General features: G+C 34.3%; 1 protein-coding gene across 1 annotated transcript; it reads left to right on the forward strand.

Annotated features, from left to right (window-relative positions):
* Positions 1-10884: 10884 nt before the first annotated feature.
* LOC141679660 (uncharacterized) lies at positions 10885-16282 on the forward strand. The gene is made up of 7 exons (XM_074486101.1): positions 10885-11584; positions 12700-13021; positions 13105-13363; positions 14618-14868; positions 15046-15293; positions 15530-15854; positions 15968-16282. Exons 1-7 carry the CDS (start codon positions 10956-10958, stop codon positions 16208-16210), a joined length of 2277 nt encoding a protein of 758 aa, XP_074342202.1. The 5' UTR covers positions 10885-10955; the 3' UTR covers positions 16211-16282.
* Positions 16283-16464: the final 182 nt, after the last annotated feature.

The following is a 16464-nucleotide window of genomic DNA, read 5'->3' on the forward strand; positions in this document are numbered from 1 at the left end:
TTTGCTAATAAAAATCAATTACTTTTCTGGAATCTTTTAAAACTCGACGGATAACAGTTTATCCTCATCCGTCGAATTGTCTTAATCTCAGCCATTAATTCCCTGTACATTATCCATCGAGTATACTTACAGTTTGTAAGCATTACACGACGGATAATGGGTGGAATTTTTACAGTTTATTTTTAAACGGCTATTTTAGGCAATTTTCTATTGGTTAATTTACTTTACTTTATTATTTTCATCAATTATTTTTGAGATAGTATAAAAGCTTATTTCATTGCAATTGTTTTCTTTTATCATTCTCAAATTCTACTGCTCTAATTTCATTCTCTCTCAAGCAATTACTCTCCTTCTCTTCAAGCTTTCATTCTCTAACAATGGCACCTGTAGTAAAGATTATGTCTCAAACTGGGTTCATTTATGAGAAGAACAATTTCACTGCATTGGTCAATAAGGGTATTCAGCAATCAGAGGACTACCACAAGATGATGGACTTTGTGAAGAACTGCAAGCTCAATTACGCTATGCTGGAATCACCCACAATCTTCTGTGAAGTTGTTGAAGAGATGTGGACCACTACTACCTACAACTCTACAGATAAGACCATCACTCTAACCATTAAAGATAAAGAATTCTGTATCAATAGTGATGTGATAAAAGCATGTTTCAAAATACCTGATAACAATGTGACTTCACCACACACTGACACTGATATTATCAATATGCTTAATTCCATTCACTATGCATTTTCCACTTCTAAAATGAGTGATATTAGGAGAATGGGTCTTAGGAAGGAATGGAGTTTCATGTGTGATGTAGTTACTAAGGTTTTCTCTGGAAAAATCAGCAATTTTGATTCAGTGAATATTTCCATGCTTAACATGCTATACATGCTAGTTACAGATAAATTTTACAACTTCAGTGACCTTATCATATTTGAGTTAGGATACAAATTAGGAGAGCTAAATAAAAGAGGGAAGAATGTTTATTATGCCAGATTTTTTATGTTATTGGCTAACCACCTCTGTGAAGAAATAGTTCTTGAGAACCCTAACAACAAACTGGATTGTTGGGTTCAAGAGAGGAGGATCATTGCAGACCTGAACAGGGCCAACCATCACAAGGATGTGCCAATGTTCTACTTTCCTGTAATGCAGGCACCTCAGGTAAGTGAGGTAAGTTCATCCATCCCTACAACTATTCCAACCTCCATAATTTCTTTGAGTTCAGGAGTAGCTATGACAACTGTACCAATGACCAAACAGTTGTCTACCAAAGCTGCGAAACCTACTACTATTTCCAAATCCAAATCAAAGAAAATCCCCTCTGGTATCTCTCAAAAGATACCAGTTGAAAAATCCACCAAAGCTAAAGAGGGGAGTGTGAAGGAGGGTAAGTTAGGTGAGGGAAGGGGTGAACATCAAAGAAACCCCAAGAATAAGGTTGGAGAGTTGAGTGAATCCCAGCCTAGCCATAATGCAGTTTCCCAACAAACTGCAGTGCTTAAAAAGGACAAAAGCTCACTTCTAGCTACATCCTCCCAAAAGGATGTGGTTATTGAACAAAGCTCTCAGCCAAGAGCACAAGCCAAAAGGGTTAGGGACACAAGCTCACCCAAACTTATAGAAGAAAGAAGAAATCTAAAACCTCTGGGGATGCACAAGGTACAGACACTGTGCAAACTGGTGCTAAAGACACAGTCACTACACCTTCTCAAGTTCAGTTTGATGTGGCTCCAATAAATATGGAGTCACAGCCAAAATCTCTAGTTATAGAAGCACCTCATACACCATACTCACCAACAAACTCTCTGGATGTGGATATGATACACACATCAATTCCTAATTCCCCTTCTTTAACTCTGTTGGGGAAGCCAAAATCTAGTGCAAGTAAGCATCATCTTTTAGATGATTTGTTGGCTCACTTGCCAATTCTTTCAGAAACTATTATGACATTTGTGCCCCAAATATCTTCAATCAGCACAGAGTCAACAATAGTTTCTCTTCCCAACTCATTCATTTCTACTCTCTCGACGGATATTGCTCATCCGTCGAGTAGTGATTGTATCCAGACGGATAAGCCTAATAGCAGTTATCCGTCGGATAGCATTACCACTCACTCGATGGATATCACTCATCCGTCGAGTATCTATGCACAACTTCAAACTTCAATTATTTCAAGTGCAGAAGATTTAGTGGTTGTATAGTCACTCTTAGGACTGAGAGAGGAGAGTGTCTTGAGTGAGAGGCTGGGTTGCTCCCAGGCAAAAGGAGAGGAAATGAGTGAAAATCAGCAATCCATTTCTTCAGGATTGGCAAAAAGGAGTGAGAGAAGTCTCACCTAAGTAGGTGAAGGTGAGGCTGTGAGGGTGGGGAGCCAGGGTGAGACCCTGATGCAACAAAAGAGAGAACATGAGAGAAAAGCAGGTACAGAGGGTATAAGGGTGGATCCAGCCATTGCTCATGAGTTAATGATTGTGGATGATGCTGAAAAGGAAAGACAATTTCAGCAACATTACAAAGCTGTAATTGATAACATTTCCTTGGATGCTGACACTTTTACTCATCATGTGTCAGCCTATCAATTGTTGGCTGCTCAGGACAATGAGGAGGCAGAAAAGACTTTGAATCTGGTGCATACTTCAGAATCTCTACAAAGGGATAAAGTTGCTGTCAATTTAATGCCTCCTATAGCTGGTGAGCCATCTGAGGAATTTGGAGTAAATTCTAATGATGATGACTCTATTTCATTTGATGGAAGCATGAACTTAGGGGGAGATGAAGTCCCAAGTTCTATTCCAGATTTACCTGAATGGGCCTTGACAAAGGAGTCTACACCAGGACATTTTAATGTCTCCTTGGTCAAACAAATCATGTCTATCCAAAAGGCCATTCAGAAGAGCTCAAATGTTGGTACCAAGGCTATTCTTCAAGCTCACCTAGATTCTCTACATCTCATGAAGCTACAACAGTTAAGACAAAATCTGAGTGTGGATGAACTCAAAAAGGATATAGCTGACTTGAAGACCTACAATTCTGAGAAGCTGGATTCAGTCATGCCATATGGTACCATGCAGGATCTATTACTGAGACTGAGAAGAGAATCAGATGCTGAAAAGAAGCTGGCCAAATTGGAAGACAGAGTTCAAGTTATTGAAAATTCTGTGGCCACCATTCTTCAAAATCAACAGTCTCAGACCAATCTTTTAATGCAACTGGCTAAAGCACAAGGCCTGACTCCTCAACTTGATGATAACAAAAAGGGGGAGAAAGGACCAAGTGAGGGGGAGAAGCTTCAGATACAAATCACTAAGGTAATTGTGCCATCAATTACTGTCTCAAAGCCACCAGTTGCAGATGGTATAGATCTGATTCAAGTAGCAGCAGCAAACTTGAAAGCTACTGAGAAAGAAAAGTTGAGTTTGATCAACTGGGAGAAGATTGATGAGGAAATACAGAAGAAGTTTGAACTTGTCAAGGAGCCAGTTAAGTCAGCCATCCATCACTCTCAAGTCAAGCAAATCAGTGTGAATGAGATGAGCATGAACTATCTGGAAAGAGGACAATCTTCCTGCATCAAGTCTCCAAAGGCTGAAATGATTCTTAAACCAAGGGCAAACTACTCAAAATCATCCTTGAAAAACCCCTTGGACACTGTGTATGAGACACCCAAGCCTGATGAGAAGAAGCTTCTGTCAAGATCAATTATTTTCTATAAAGATCCAACTGATTCAGGTTCAAAAAGGAGAATTGCTAAGATATTCAGAAATGGAAAGGAAATTTGTGTGGTAGCTGGACATCCTCAATTTGCTCAAGCAAAGAGAGAAGAAAAAGCTAGATTGAAGCAGGAAAAGAAGCAAGCTATTCTAGATGCAAAGAAGGCTAAACAAAAGAAAGAGCAGATTGCTATCTTGGCCAAGCTACAGGCTGTGAATTCATCACAACAGATTCCCTCTCAACCATCTGAAGCTACTGAATCAAGGAAACAAGGTGAAGAACATAAGAAATCTCCAAGAAAGAAAGAATTGGCTAAAAGAACAAAAAGGAAACTGGATATTGTTGACAAGAAATTGGGAGATCAATTTCCTAAGGAACCCACACCAGTTACAACTCAAGCATCAAAGCCCTCTGTGGTATTTGAAGATATAAGGGTAGTGGATCCCTACAGGAACATTCATGGTGAACCTATTGTTCCCAAGGATGAGCCAACAGAATGGGACAACATACCAATTCCTAACTTCAGTCTACCAATCCTTATCAAGCCAAAAAGGACAAAGTCAAGGGCAGTCAAGAAAGTGAAACTGTTACCCCTCAAATCCAAATCTGTAGTCAAAACTCAGCCCAAAGTCAATAAGGGAGACTACTTGTACTTGTGTGACATCAAAGAATTTTCTGATCTAAACCTCTATCTGGATGAACTAGATGAAGTGAGGGGAATTGATGCATATAGAAACCTACCTGAAAGGTTAGTGTTCAAGTACAAAAGAGGAAAGGAGATTCAGTGGCCACTTCACAGGATTCTTCAAGAGAGCCAAGCTGTATTGATTAAAGTTTATTCATCCTTCAAGAAGAACTTTGTGTTCAATGTCACTGCAAGAAGACTAGTATTGAAGAAGATTGAGGAATTAAGGAGTATTGGAGCTAAAGATTCACTCCCAAAGACTCTTATCATCCCATACACAGGGAGAAGAGTGCATCTAAGGCCCTACTGGCTGATGGAGTTCATGGATGACAAAGGTGTGAGAAGATTCTTCAGATTAGAAGACCAACTGAGCACCTCCAGCAATGAGACTCTCTTGGAAATGCAAGAAAAGTTAAATCTCTCAGAATCTGATGAACTGGAATTCCACAGGCAGCTCCAAAATCAGATTGATGAAAAAATAGAAAGCTTGGAAGAAGATCCAGACCTTCAAGGAACTAGATAAATTTGCTCAGGCTAGAGAAGCATCTTAAAAATGACTGTGAGCTAAACTTTGCACATTTTGATTAATTGAAGCACTTTTCAGTATTATCTACTTTCTTTTAAAGATGTATGTTTAGGGTGTTTTGTTATCATCAAGTATCTCTTAATTTATGGCTACAATTCCAGTAGACATAAATTGGGGGAGATTGTTGTGCATATGTTGTGTACTTGATGATGACATAAACAAAACCCCTAAGTAGATTTTACTTAGTGAAATAATGTAGCACTCGACCAATAAGAATTATAGTCCCGACGGATAACTCATTATAGTCCCGACAGATGATGACTTATTATCCATCGAGTGAGTAGCTTATGTAATAATTAGTTTGTAGCACATTTCTGCATACACCTTTGTATAGATTCTGTAGTAGCATATAAGTCATGTTGACTTTAACTAGATATGCAGAATAGGTTGATTAATTATACATAGATGATGTCTTGTAATTCTGCATAAATGAATTGAAGTCAAGTGCCAAAATAGCTACCGACGGATGATTAACAAAGCCATCGACGGATGATCAAATGGCTATCAACGGATGTTTAATATAACAGTCGACGGATGATCAATGAAGCCATCAACGGATGATCATAAAGTCGACGGATGATCATGTACTCAACGGATAAAGAATTCAAACATCAGTTGACACTGACAACTGGTCACATGCGTCGGGATGTATGCAAATGGAATGAGGAAGCCTATTAACCGGGTAATAGAGAACAAAGTAACAAAGCATAAAAACTGATAGTTTTTATAATGATTCTATCTTTTGACTTTGTAATCTTGGTAATATATAAACCAAGAAGTAGCAAATAGAAACAAAGATCTGAGATACAAAAAGTGAGAAACATTTGTAAGCAGAATTATTAGCATTTCTCTGTATTCTCAGTAGTTCAAATTTGTAAGCAGCTGTGAGCATTCTTGCATACAGAGTTCTCTCGATATAATATATATCTCTGGTGGAATTGTTTAAATCCACGAGAAAGTTTTTAAAGACTCTTGTTTTTAATTACTTATATTTTGATTCACTTAAGTTTTTATTCCGCATTGTGCTAATCAAAACACTTATATCTATATTCGAGTTTGAACATTTTTATTTTAAGAAAAAGGTTCAAGAATTTCATTCAACCCCCCTTCTGTAATTCTTGCTATATTGTTAAGGGAATAACAGTTCTAAACTAGCTCTACAAATATTTTAGTAATCATGTTTAAAGTTAAATAAATTGTCGCTATTTACGACACTCACATATTATTTGTATGATAAAAAACTTAAGTAATATTGTGGTGTAGTGGTGATGTGCTTGTGAATGTAAAGACTCAGGTTTAATTCCTCACAACAACCTATTTTATATAAATTTAAAGTACTGAGGTAAATTAGTCATTTTAATGAGACTTTTTAATCTTATGAATATTATCCCCATGTTCTCTTATTATATATAGATAGAAGAGATAGATGGTTTTACAACTATGCCATATCATCTATCTTTTAGCACTAAGGTCTATATTAACATCGTAATAACGGTTTAATTGACGGAATGAAAAAAATCCAAAATAAATGTAACGTTAAGGGTTGTAACTAATTTATTAAATGTTTAATGGTAACTTTTTAATGGACCTAATAATTTAGTGATAAAAAAATCTATTTTCCCCAAATTTTATTAGTAAAATTTAAGTTAGCATTTTTGAATCCAATACGCTTCCAAGAAAATGATGTTAACTTATTTTTTTTAAGTAAAATTTGGAAAATGAGTTGAGAACTCAGTAATTGCTCTATCATTTACTCGTGATAAGTTTTTACGAGTCAGGGCATATACTACAAAAAATATGGTCATTAGTGAGGAAATTTTTACACAGAAATTCGTCGCAATTAAAAAATTGCTATGCATAATTTTTTTGTTATAAGTTTTCCGTCGTAATTCACTAAATTTGTCGTAGGATCATCATAAAATATTTCGGTGACTCAATTAGTTATTTAATATGATTATAGTAAAATTTTAGCACCGCTAATACTTTCAAAAAAATAAAAAAATCTTTAATATATCAATAAGTTTACTAACTAATCCCTAGCCGTTAAATTAAATTTGACCAGTTTATTCTCGATAGTTAACGTCAAACGAAATTTAATTGGGTCGGACTTTTGTTTATCAAATTCGAATTTAAATTTGAGTTAGTTTTTCTTATTTAGTAGAGCCAAATTTGATTATTTTATCAATCAATTAATGTAGTTGAAACTCTAATTTGCTAAAAATGATAAGTTTTAAGTTGTTGATAAACATTTTAAGCCGTGTGCATCGAAAGTGGTGTTTGAGTTCGAGTTCGTATCAACTCGATAATGTGTTCAACATATTTTGTTTAGTTAAACTCGAGATCAATTATATCCTATATATAATTAACGTAAGAGAGTAATCTGAAACGATCGTCAGAAATAAGGTTGTGATTTCATAAACTCGTATTAAGTAAAGAAACAAAAGTTATTGACCAATTTAATATTAATGTTAAATAAAAACGAGTATGAGTTGATCATCATATAACATTAAGATTGACATTTTGTGAAAGAAGATAAAAGATTTAAAAAATTGAGAAATTATTTTTATACAAATATTATATGAAACATACCGTACATTGCATGACAATAGAACTAATACTATTTTATTAAATGGAGTCTGAATTTTTTTAAAAAAAACATTAACTTTTGGTATTTTCAGTAATGAATTGGAGTAATTTAACTCGAAAAATTAGAAGGGAGTCGAGACAAAAGTTGCGCTCCCACCCCTTTCTGAATACAAAAGCTTAACCTATGAAAAAGAAAAACACCACTATTAGCATTATTAGAGAGAATAATGGAAAGAGTCTTGAGACGCGAGAGAACATCCAACGCTTCCGTGTCTACTTCCCCAAAAGTAGAGAAGGCAAAGGGATGAACGAATAACCATGGTCAGCGCAAATCCTTGAATACTTCCATTTTTTTCTTTTCAACCACATTTAGCAACGCCACCCCAAGAGCCTATGAACTCACTCCCCCACCAGCAAAAGGAGAAATACCAGTCACATCCAGACATGCATTTTTACCTTGGGACCAATTGAACAACAATAGATCTGCAGGTCTTATCATTTACTCCTAATAAGTATTTACGAGTCGAGGGCATCCACTACAAAAATTATGGTCATTCATGACAAAAATTTTATACTAAAATTCGTCACAATTAAAAAATTGGTGTACATAATTTTTTGGTGGTAAGTTTTCTGCCGTAATTCACTAAATTTGTTTTAGTGATCATCATAAAATGTTTCGATGACTCCATTAGTTATGTAATATGATTATAGTAAAATTAAATTAAATTTGACAAGTTGTTTATTCTTGTAGTCAAACATATTACTCGATAAGTTTACTAACTAATTCGCAGCTATTAAATTAAATTTGACTAGTTGTTTATTCTCGATAATTAAAATTAAATGGATTTAATTGAGTCGGGCTTTTGTTTATCAAATTCCAATTTAATTTTGAGTTAGTTTTTCTGATTTAGTATAGCCAAATTCAATTATTTTATCAATCAATTAATATTGTTGAAACTCATTCTAACTTGCTTAAAATGATAAGACTTAAGTTGTTGAGAAATATTTTAAGGCATGTTCATTGAAAGTGGCGTTTGAGTTTGAGTTTGTATCAACTCGATAATGTGTTTAACATACTTTGTTTGGTTAAACTCGAGCTCGATAATGTGTTTAACATACTTTGTTTGGTTAAACTCGAGATCAATTAGATCCTATATATAGTTAGTGTAAAAGAGTTAATATAGTACGATAGTCGGGGATAGAATTATGATTTCATAAACTCTAAATTGTATTATTAAGCAAAGAGACAAAGGTTCGATACTTTAATTGACCAATTTAATATTAATGTTGAATAAAAACGAGTATGAGTTGATCATCATATAACATTAACATTGACATTTTGTGAAAGAAGATAAAAGATTTAAAAAAATGAGAAATTATTTTTATATAAATATTATATGAAACATACCGTACATTGCATGACAATAGAACTAATACTATTTTATTAAATGGAGTCTGAATTTTTAAAAGAAAACATTAACTTTTGGTATTTTCAGTAATGAATTGGAGTAATTTAACTCGAAAAATTAGAAGGGAGTCGAGACAAAAGTTGCGCTCCCACCCCTTTCTGAAAACAAAAGCTTAAACTATGAAAAAGAAAAACACCACTCTTAGCATTATTAGAGAGAATATTGGAAAGAGTCTTGAGACGCGAGAGAACATCCAACGCTTCTGTGTCTAGTTCCCCAAAAGTAGAGAAGGCAAAGGGGATGAACGAATAACCATGGTCAGCGCAAATCCTTGAATACTTCCATTTTTTTCTTTTCAACCGCATTTAGCAACGCCACCCCAGGAGCCTATGAACTCACTCCCCCACCAGCAAAAGGAGAAATACGAGTCACATCCAGACATGCATTTTTACCTTGGGACCAATTGAACAACAATAGATCTGCATGTCTTATCATTTACTCCTAATAAGTATTTACGAGTCGAGTGCATCCACTACAAAAATTATGGTCATTCATGACAAAAATTTTATACTAAAATTCGTCACAATTAAAAAATTGGTGTACATAATTTTTTGGTGGTAAGTTTTCTGCCGTAATTCACTAAATTTGTTTTAGTGATCATCATAAAATGTTTCGATGACTCCATTAGTCATGTAATATGATTATAGTAAAATTAAATTAAATTTGACAAGTTGTTTATTCTCGTAGTCAAACATATTACTCGATAAGTTTATTAACTAATCCGCAGCTATTAAATTAAATTTGACTAGTTGTTTATTCTCGATAATTAAAATTAAATGGATTTATTTGAGTCGGGCTTTTGTTTATCAAATTCCAATTTAATTTTGAGTTAATTTTTCTGATTCAGTATAGCCAAATTCAATTATTTTATTAATCAATTAATATTGTTGAAACTCACTCTAACTTGCTTAAAATGATAAGACTTAAGTTGTTGAGAAACATTTTAAGCCATGTTCATTGAAAGTGGCGTTTGAGTTTGAGTTCGTATCAACTCGATAATGTGTTTAACATACTTTGTTTGGTTAAACTCGAGCTCGATAATGTGTTTAACATACTTTGTTTGGTTAAACTCGAGATCAATTAGATCCTATATATAGTTAGTGTAAAAGAGTTAATATAGTACGATAGTCGGGGATAGAATTATGATTTCATAAACTCTAAATTGTATTATTAAGCAAAGAGACAAAGGTTCGATACTTTAATTGACCAATTTAATATTAATGTTGAATAAAAACGAGTATGAGTTGATCATCATATAACATTAACATTGACATTTTGTGAAAGAAGATAAAAGATTTAAAAAAATGAGAAATTATTTTTATATAAATATTATATGAAATATACCGTACATTGCATGACAATAGAACTATTACTATTTTATTATATGGAGTCTGAATGAGATCAATTCAGTTTGTCTACCACCGTGAACTAACATCATCTCATCCACCTGCTCCAGTAGACTATATCAAATGAGCACGTTTTATTTTTAGCATAGTGCAGAAGAAAAGTTCAAAATATCACATATATATCTAATACAACTAAAGCTCACTCAATATATCACCTTCAACCTTACATACTAATGATATCAGAAATATGATAATTGATATAATCCTAATTGGTAGTATGTTTTGATTTTTTTTTTATTATTTTGAGGTGAAAGAGTTTTCCATAAATTATTTTTCAAATTCTTTTAAATAAGATTTAATAATAATTTGTAAAATTATCACTTTCATATAGTAACACTTTGTTTTTTCCTCTGAAATTAGTGAAACACCTACGCAAACATGATAAATATTCGCATGAGTCAAAGCATTAAAGAGGAAGTGTATTTTATTCTTGGATGAAGTTTCCGTGAAGCTCCAGTTGTCAACATTTTTATTTAATAAATATATTTTATAAACACATGTGATATTATGCGAAAAGAAAATATAAGGCAGAATCAGAGGAAGTATCTCCAAATAGAACAAGTTCATTGTTCGGATTATCAGATTAGTTATACAGTTATTTTGGTTAAGCTGAGTTTGTCATTTGCCATGGAGATTACAAATAAGCAGACCTCTGATTATGATGCACTTAAAGAAATTAAGGAGTTTGACGACACTAAAGCTGGAGTTAAATGGCTTGTTGATTCTGGTGTTTCGAAAATTCCAAACTTCTTTATTCATCCACAAGACAAGTTGCCAAAGACAGATGTTCAGCTAGACTTGCCAGTGGTTAGCCTGGAGGGGTTTGAAGATGCGAACCGACGAGCTGAGATTGTGGCTGAAATTCGTGAAGCATGCGAGAACTGGGGATTTTTTCGGATTACTAAGCATGGAATACCAGACGCTGTCACAGATGGTGTTCTGGAACGCGGCAGGCAATTTCATGAACAGCCAAAGGAGTTGAAAATGGAGTTTTATACTCGCGATCTTAAACGCAAAGTCAAGTATTACAGCACTCTAGATCTTTTTGTTACTAAGATTGGACAGTGGAGGGATACTGTTAATTGTGATTTTGATAATGGCATAGTTAACTGTGATGGAGTGCCTTCAATTTTGAGGTATGTTTGATTTCTCAACTTTTAAGTCTTATATGTTTGCTCTGTTTACCGGTACTGATCATTAAGTTCCTTCACTTCCTTATCTAGTGAATTCTTGAGCCTATATTGATGCAACAAATGAAAGGTAGAAAACAGACTCTTATTGTATTAGTCCTCAACTATTGAGCACATTATGTCTCCATTATACAGAACTAGATAAGCACTCTCAAGTTACCAATTATATTCTGAGTCCTGCGTATTTAACTTTGTACGCGTATCTGGTTCCAAAGATTTGGATTTGAGACAGTTAGACAAAAAGAATTATGTTATAATAAGTATGTTATAAGAATGTACACTACATTTTATAATTAACAATGTTTTGGCTTTACCTCTATTATTTTGTGGTTTGTGGTAAAATCTCGTTACTATCAGCTGTCTATGACAACTGTGCTCTAACAAAGATCATTGGATGGGTTGCAACTTGCAATTAGCTTACATTGTTGTTTGAAAGGATAGCAGGGGGACACTGGCCTGTTTCCAGATACAGTGGCATGTCTCCTGCATAGATTGAACTTAAAATCATAAAAGTGTAACTTTATGCCTATCACAATGAACGATAAATATAAATAACTTGTATAAATGCAATGAGTATTAACCAAGAATCATAATATCCTCTGGAATGCTACTAAGCGTACTTAGGTCGTTAAAAGTTTGCTGGCCAAATGAGTCTGTTGTAGAAAATGCAAAAGTGTTTATCTGTAAAAGAGGCTGACTGCAAGTGCAGGAAGTACATCAATGTTTCCCACTAACATTTTCCTGAAATCTATTGAGTTATCTAACATAGTATGCCTATTTTTTCATAAAATCTATATTATCAGTCAAGAAGATGTTGTTAATTTTAATAACACCTTCAACTGTTAGCTGCTGCTCGCACGCACACTCAGCTAGTCGTGCACCACATAGTGTTCAACTAATCGAGCCTAATATAAAAATAGATCTTCCAATGTTTTTTTTCACTTCTTCATCTACCATTTGTGCCATATAACGTATGTCCTGTTCCAGTTTTCTATATATTGAAATGCAGGCATTTTATCTTGAACATTAATTTACAGCTATCTATGTTGTGATTCTTACAGCAAAGCAATGGGTGAATATGTGGAATACTTATTTAAGCTGAAGAAAGTACTATCAGAATTGCTATCAGAGGCTCTAGGGCTTAGCAGTGACCACCTTTCATACTTAAGATGTTTGGAAACTCAGAAAATAGGTTGTCATTACTATCCTCCATGTCCACAGCCTGAATTGACCTTAGGCACCTCCAAACACTCTGATCCAAATTTTCTAACCATTCTCCTCCAAGATAACATCGGGGCTCTCCAAATCTTACACGAGAACAAATGGATGGATGTGCCTCCTATGAAAGAATCACTACTAGTAAACGTAGGCGACTTATTGCAGGTAGAGTACTAAATATTCATAAAACTTGTGTAATTTCGAGTTTATACATGGTTAATTACTGAGAAGAAGTTATATGTTTGCAGCTGATAACAAACGATAAATTCAAGAGTGTTCGTCACAGAGTAGTGGCAAACCATGAAGGTCCAAGGGTATCAATCGCGAGTTTCTTCTACCCTAGCAACGATGAACTGACAAAGCCTTATGGACCAATAAAGGAACTTGTGTCCGTTGATAATCAAGCAAAATACAAGGAAATCAGCACCCTGGAATACATAAAGTATTATATGTCCAGAGGGCTTGATGGTGCTGCATATCTTCCTCATTTTGAGCATCCCGTCCCATAACAGAGGAGGTTCTCTGAAGATTAACTCACTTCCATATTAATCATCTTTTCTCCTGCAAACTACCACCTTTTATATCTTGATTATGTAATATTGAGATTGAAATTTGAACGAAACAAAGTCTTTTGTATGTGATAATACATTTCGGGGGTACTAATCAGTTGCCACTCTATTAATCAGATGTCACGTACTTGAATCGATGAATACTGATTTATCTGGTTAAATTTGTAGATTATAACTAATGGAAACTAGCCTAGTATTGAGCACAATTTTTAAGAACTACGACTGCAAATTACTGCAGGGCGAGTATATGCTCGGGAGCTTGGTGGGAAGAGTTATCTGGACACAGTTGGACTATAAATCATGTTAATGTTCAATGAATGTTGAAGTTCAATAGGTCAAGTCTGTTGCTCAACAAGATTGAATTATGAGAAGCTATTATACCTATTTTACGAATAAATATATTCATCGACTACCTATGTATAATGTATTCAAATTGTATGGGGGGAAAAGAATACATAACAATCAAGTCAAGTCAATGAAGATGTGCTCAAAGCTCGTTATGCACTTATCACTAATGTCAGCGCTTCAAATAATTAGGATGAAGCCAAAACTGCACTCGTCTTAAAAAATGTTGACTACCGCATGCTACGGCTAACCTGTCAGATTTACCCAATTTAGAGGTATATTTCTATCTAGATTTTAAAAAAAAATTTGGATTATTGAAATCAAGAGTTATTATATTTGGATTTTAAAATATCATTAAAATCTGATGATATTTGGTAGAGATTAGAAAAAATCTTTTAAAATCAAAGTGTATTTAGTTTAGATTTTAAAAAGTATATTGAAATATGGCGGTATTTAATTTAGATTTTTGAAAATCTATCAAAATCTGATGGTATTGAAAAGTTCATGGATTTTTTTTGAAAAAGTGATGGATTTTAATGGATTTGTTAGTTCATTCTTAATTTTTTAAAATTTCTTTAAAACACATGAGATTTTGAAGGATTTCTGAAACATTTTATAAAATCAGCAAGAATTTTTAAGATTTTTCTATAAATTCCGTCAAAATTTACGAATAATTAAAAGAAATAAATTTTTCTAAAAAATAATAAATTATTATTATCAATTCTTTAAAATCTGAAATTCAACAAACAAATAAATACAGGAAGACCGTATGTGCATATATATATAGCTAGCGGAGCAAGATGCATTTTATCTGCGAGATCAAGACAGAAATATAAAATTTGGTAAGTAAGAATGGAAGGAACAGAAGCAGTTTTATTAGGTGGTTCACTCCCGGTACCTTCTGTTCAAGAACTGGTTAAGCAAGAGCAGCTTAAGGCCGTTCCATCCCGATATGTACGTACCGATCAGGATCCCATCGCATCGGATACAAAAATTCATCTTCAAATCCCAGTAGTTGATCTTGATGGCTTAGTTTCCGGAGATGAAGAGAACATACTTAAATTTGACTATGCGTGTAGAGAATGGGGTTTCTTCCAGGTACAATTTCTTTTTTTTTTTTTTTTAAATTTTGATAACCATTTACTCTGTTACTTATTTCTTAGTGGATTGTTTAAGTTAAACAAGTCGGGGCTTCAGTCTAGGTTCCGCCACTGTTTATAAAATGTAGTATTATATCTGATGATAATATGGTAGAGCATGATAAATCTGTTTCAGCTGACTAACCATGGGGTGAGCACTGAATTACTTGATAAAGTAATCAAAACCACACAAGAGTTCTTTAAAATGCCACTAGAAGAGAAGAAAAAGTTTCCACAAGCAGCAGGAGATCTGGAGGGATATGGACAAGCTTTCGTGGTCTCCGAGGAGCAGAAACTTGACTGGGCTGATATATTTTATGTGTGCACCCTTCCAGTTCGTAGCAGAAAGTCTCACTTGTTTAACAAACTTCCCACCCAATACAGGTCAGTCAATCTCTTTAACTATGCAAATTTAGATATTCATTTTCACTACTCATTTGTTGAATTTGATCCTCGGCATATTGGTTATGGAGAACATAAATCTTAACTGTGACAAGAAAGTACATATCTGAAAGAAAGTTTTTATTTAAATTTTATTGGATCTTTGTGTTTTGTTTGTTTGGTAGTTTTGGAGAATTGTATGAACTAGGATTGATTTAGTATTCCTGAAAAATGTGCAGAATGGCCCTCGAGGCTTACTCGGCAGAACTAAAAAGCATTGCAATGAAGCTTGTTAACTCAATGGCAAAATGTTTAAAAATGGATCCTCAGGAAATGACAGACTTGTTTGAAGATTGCTCTCAATCAATGCGAACAAATTACTATCCTCCATGTCCCCAACCAGATAAGGTTATCGGTCTTGCACCACATTCTGATGCTGTTGGCCTAACAATCCTACTTCAACTTTCTAAAACCGAAGGCCTTCAAGTTAGAAAGGATGGCACCTGGATTGCAGTAAAACCGTCGCCTTATGCTTTTGTCGTTAATATTGGAGATATTTTAGAGGTATAAATAACGGTCCCCAAGTTAAACCCTTAAAAATGGGGTGTGCTTAAGCATGGAGTACGTTTTGTAGAGTGATTGACATGAATGCATTACTAATTTGGTTTATTTTGTAGATTATAACTAATGGAAACTACCGTAGCATCGAGCACAGAGCAATCTGTAACTCAGTGGAAGAAAGGATCTCGATTGCTACCTTCCTAAGCCCTTTGATGGAACGAGAATTCGGGCCTGCACCGAGCCTTCTCGCAGATGGAACTCCACCACAATTTCTTACAACTACAACTGCGAATTACTACAAGGGAGTATATGCTCGGGAGCTTGGTGGCAAAAGTTATCTTGACACTGTTAGACTATAAACTATATTGTTGCCTGAATAATGTTTGTATAAGTACTGATGTTCGAGTTCCAACTCTGTTACTTCAAGTCAAGTCTCCTCCTCCAACAAATTTTTTCGACTTTGTGAGAAGCATTTTATTTTCGGTAATAATGTCATAATAATAAATATCTTATTATTTGATAATGCTACAATTGGAATTATGTTAAATTATATTAAGCGTATTAATTTATAACCGTGAGATGCACCTACTTTTGATATGTGTATATATTATGA

This window comes from Apium graveolens, chromosome 8 (genome assembly GCF_009905375.1).
Source record: "Apium graveolens cultivar Ventura chromosome 8, ASM990537v1, whole genome shotgun sequence".
Taxonomy (NCBI): domain Eukaryota; kingdom Viridiplantae; phylum Streptophyta; class Magnoliopsida; order Apiales; family Apiaceae; genus Apium; species Apium graveolens.

Bases quoted from the DNA above. Each gene is read 5' to 3' on its own strand.
- LOC141679660 (XM_074486101.1), top strand. From the start codon at position 10,956: ATGCGAAAAGAAAATATAAGGCAGAATCAGAGGAAGTATCTCCAAATA. The intron at 13,364-14,617 runs AACAGAGGAGGT...AAATTTGGTAAG, and splicing joins TTTTGAGCATCCCGTCCCAT to TAAGAATGGAAGGAACAGAA. The intron at 15,294-15,529 runs GTCAGTCAATCT...AAAAATGTGCAG, and splicing joins AAACTTCCCACCCAATACAG to AATGGCCCTCGAGGCTTACT.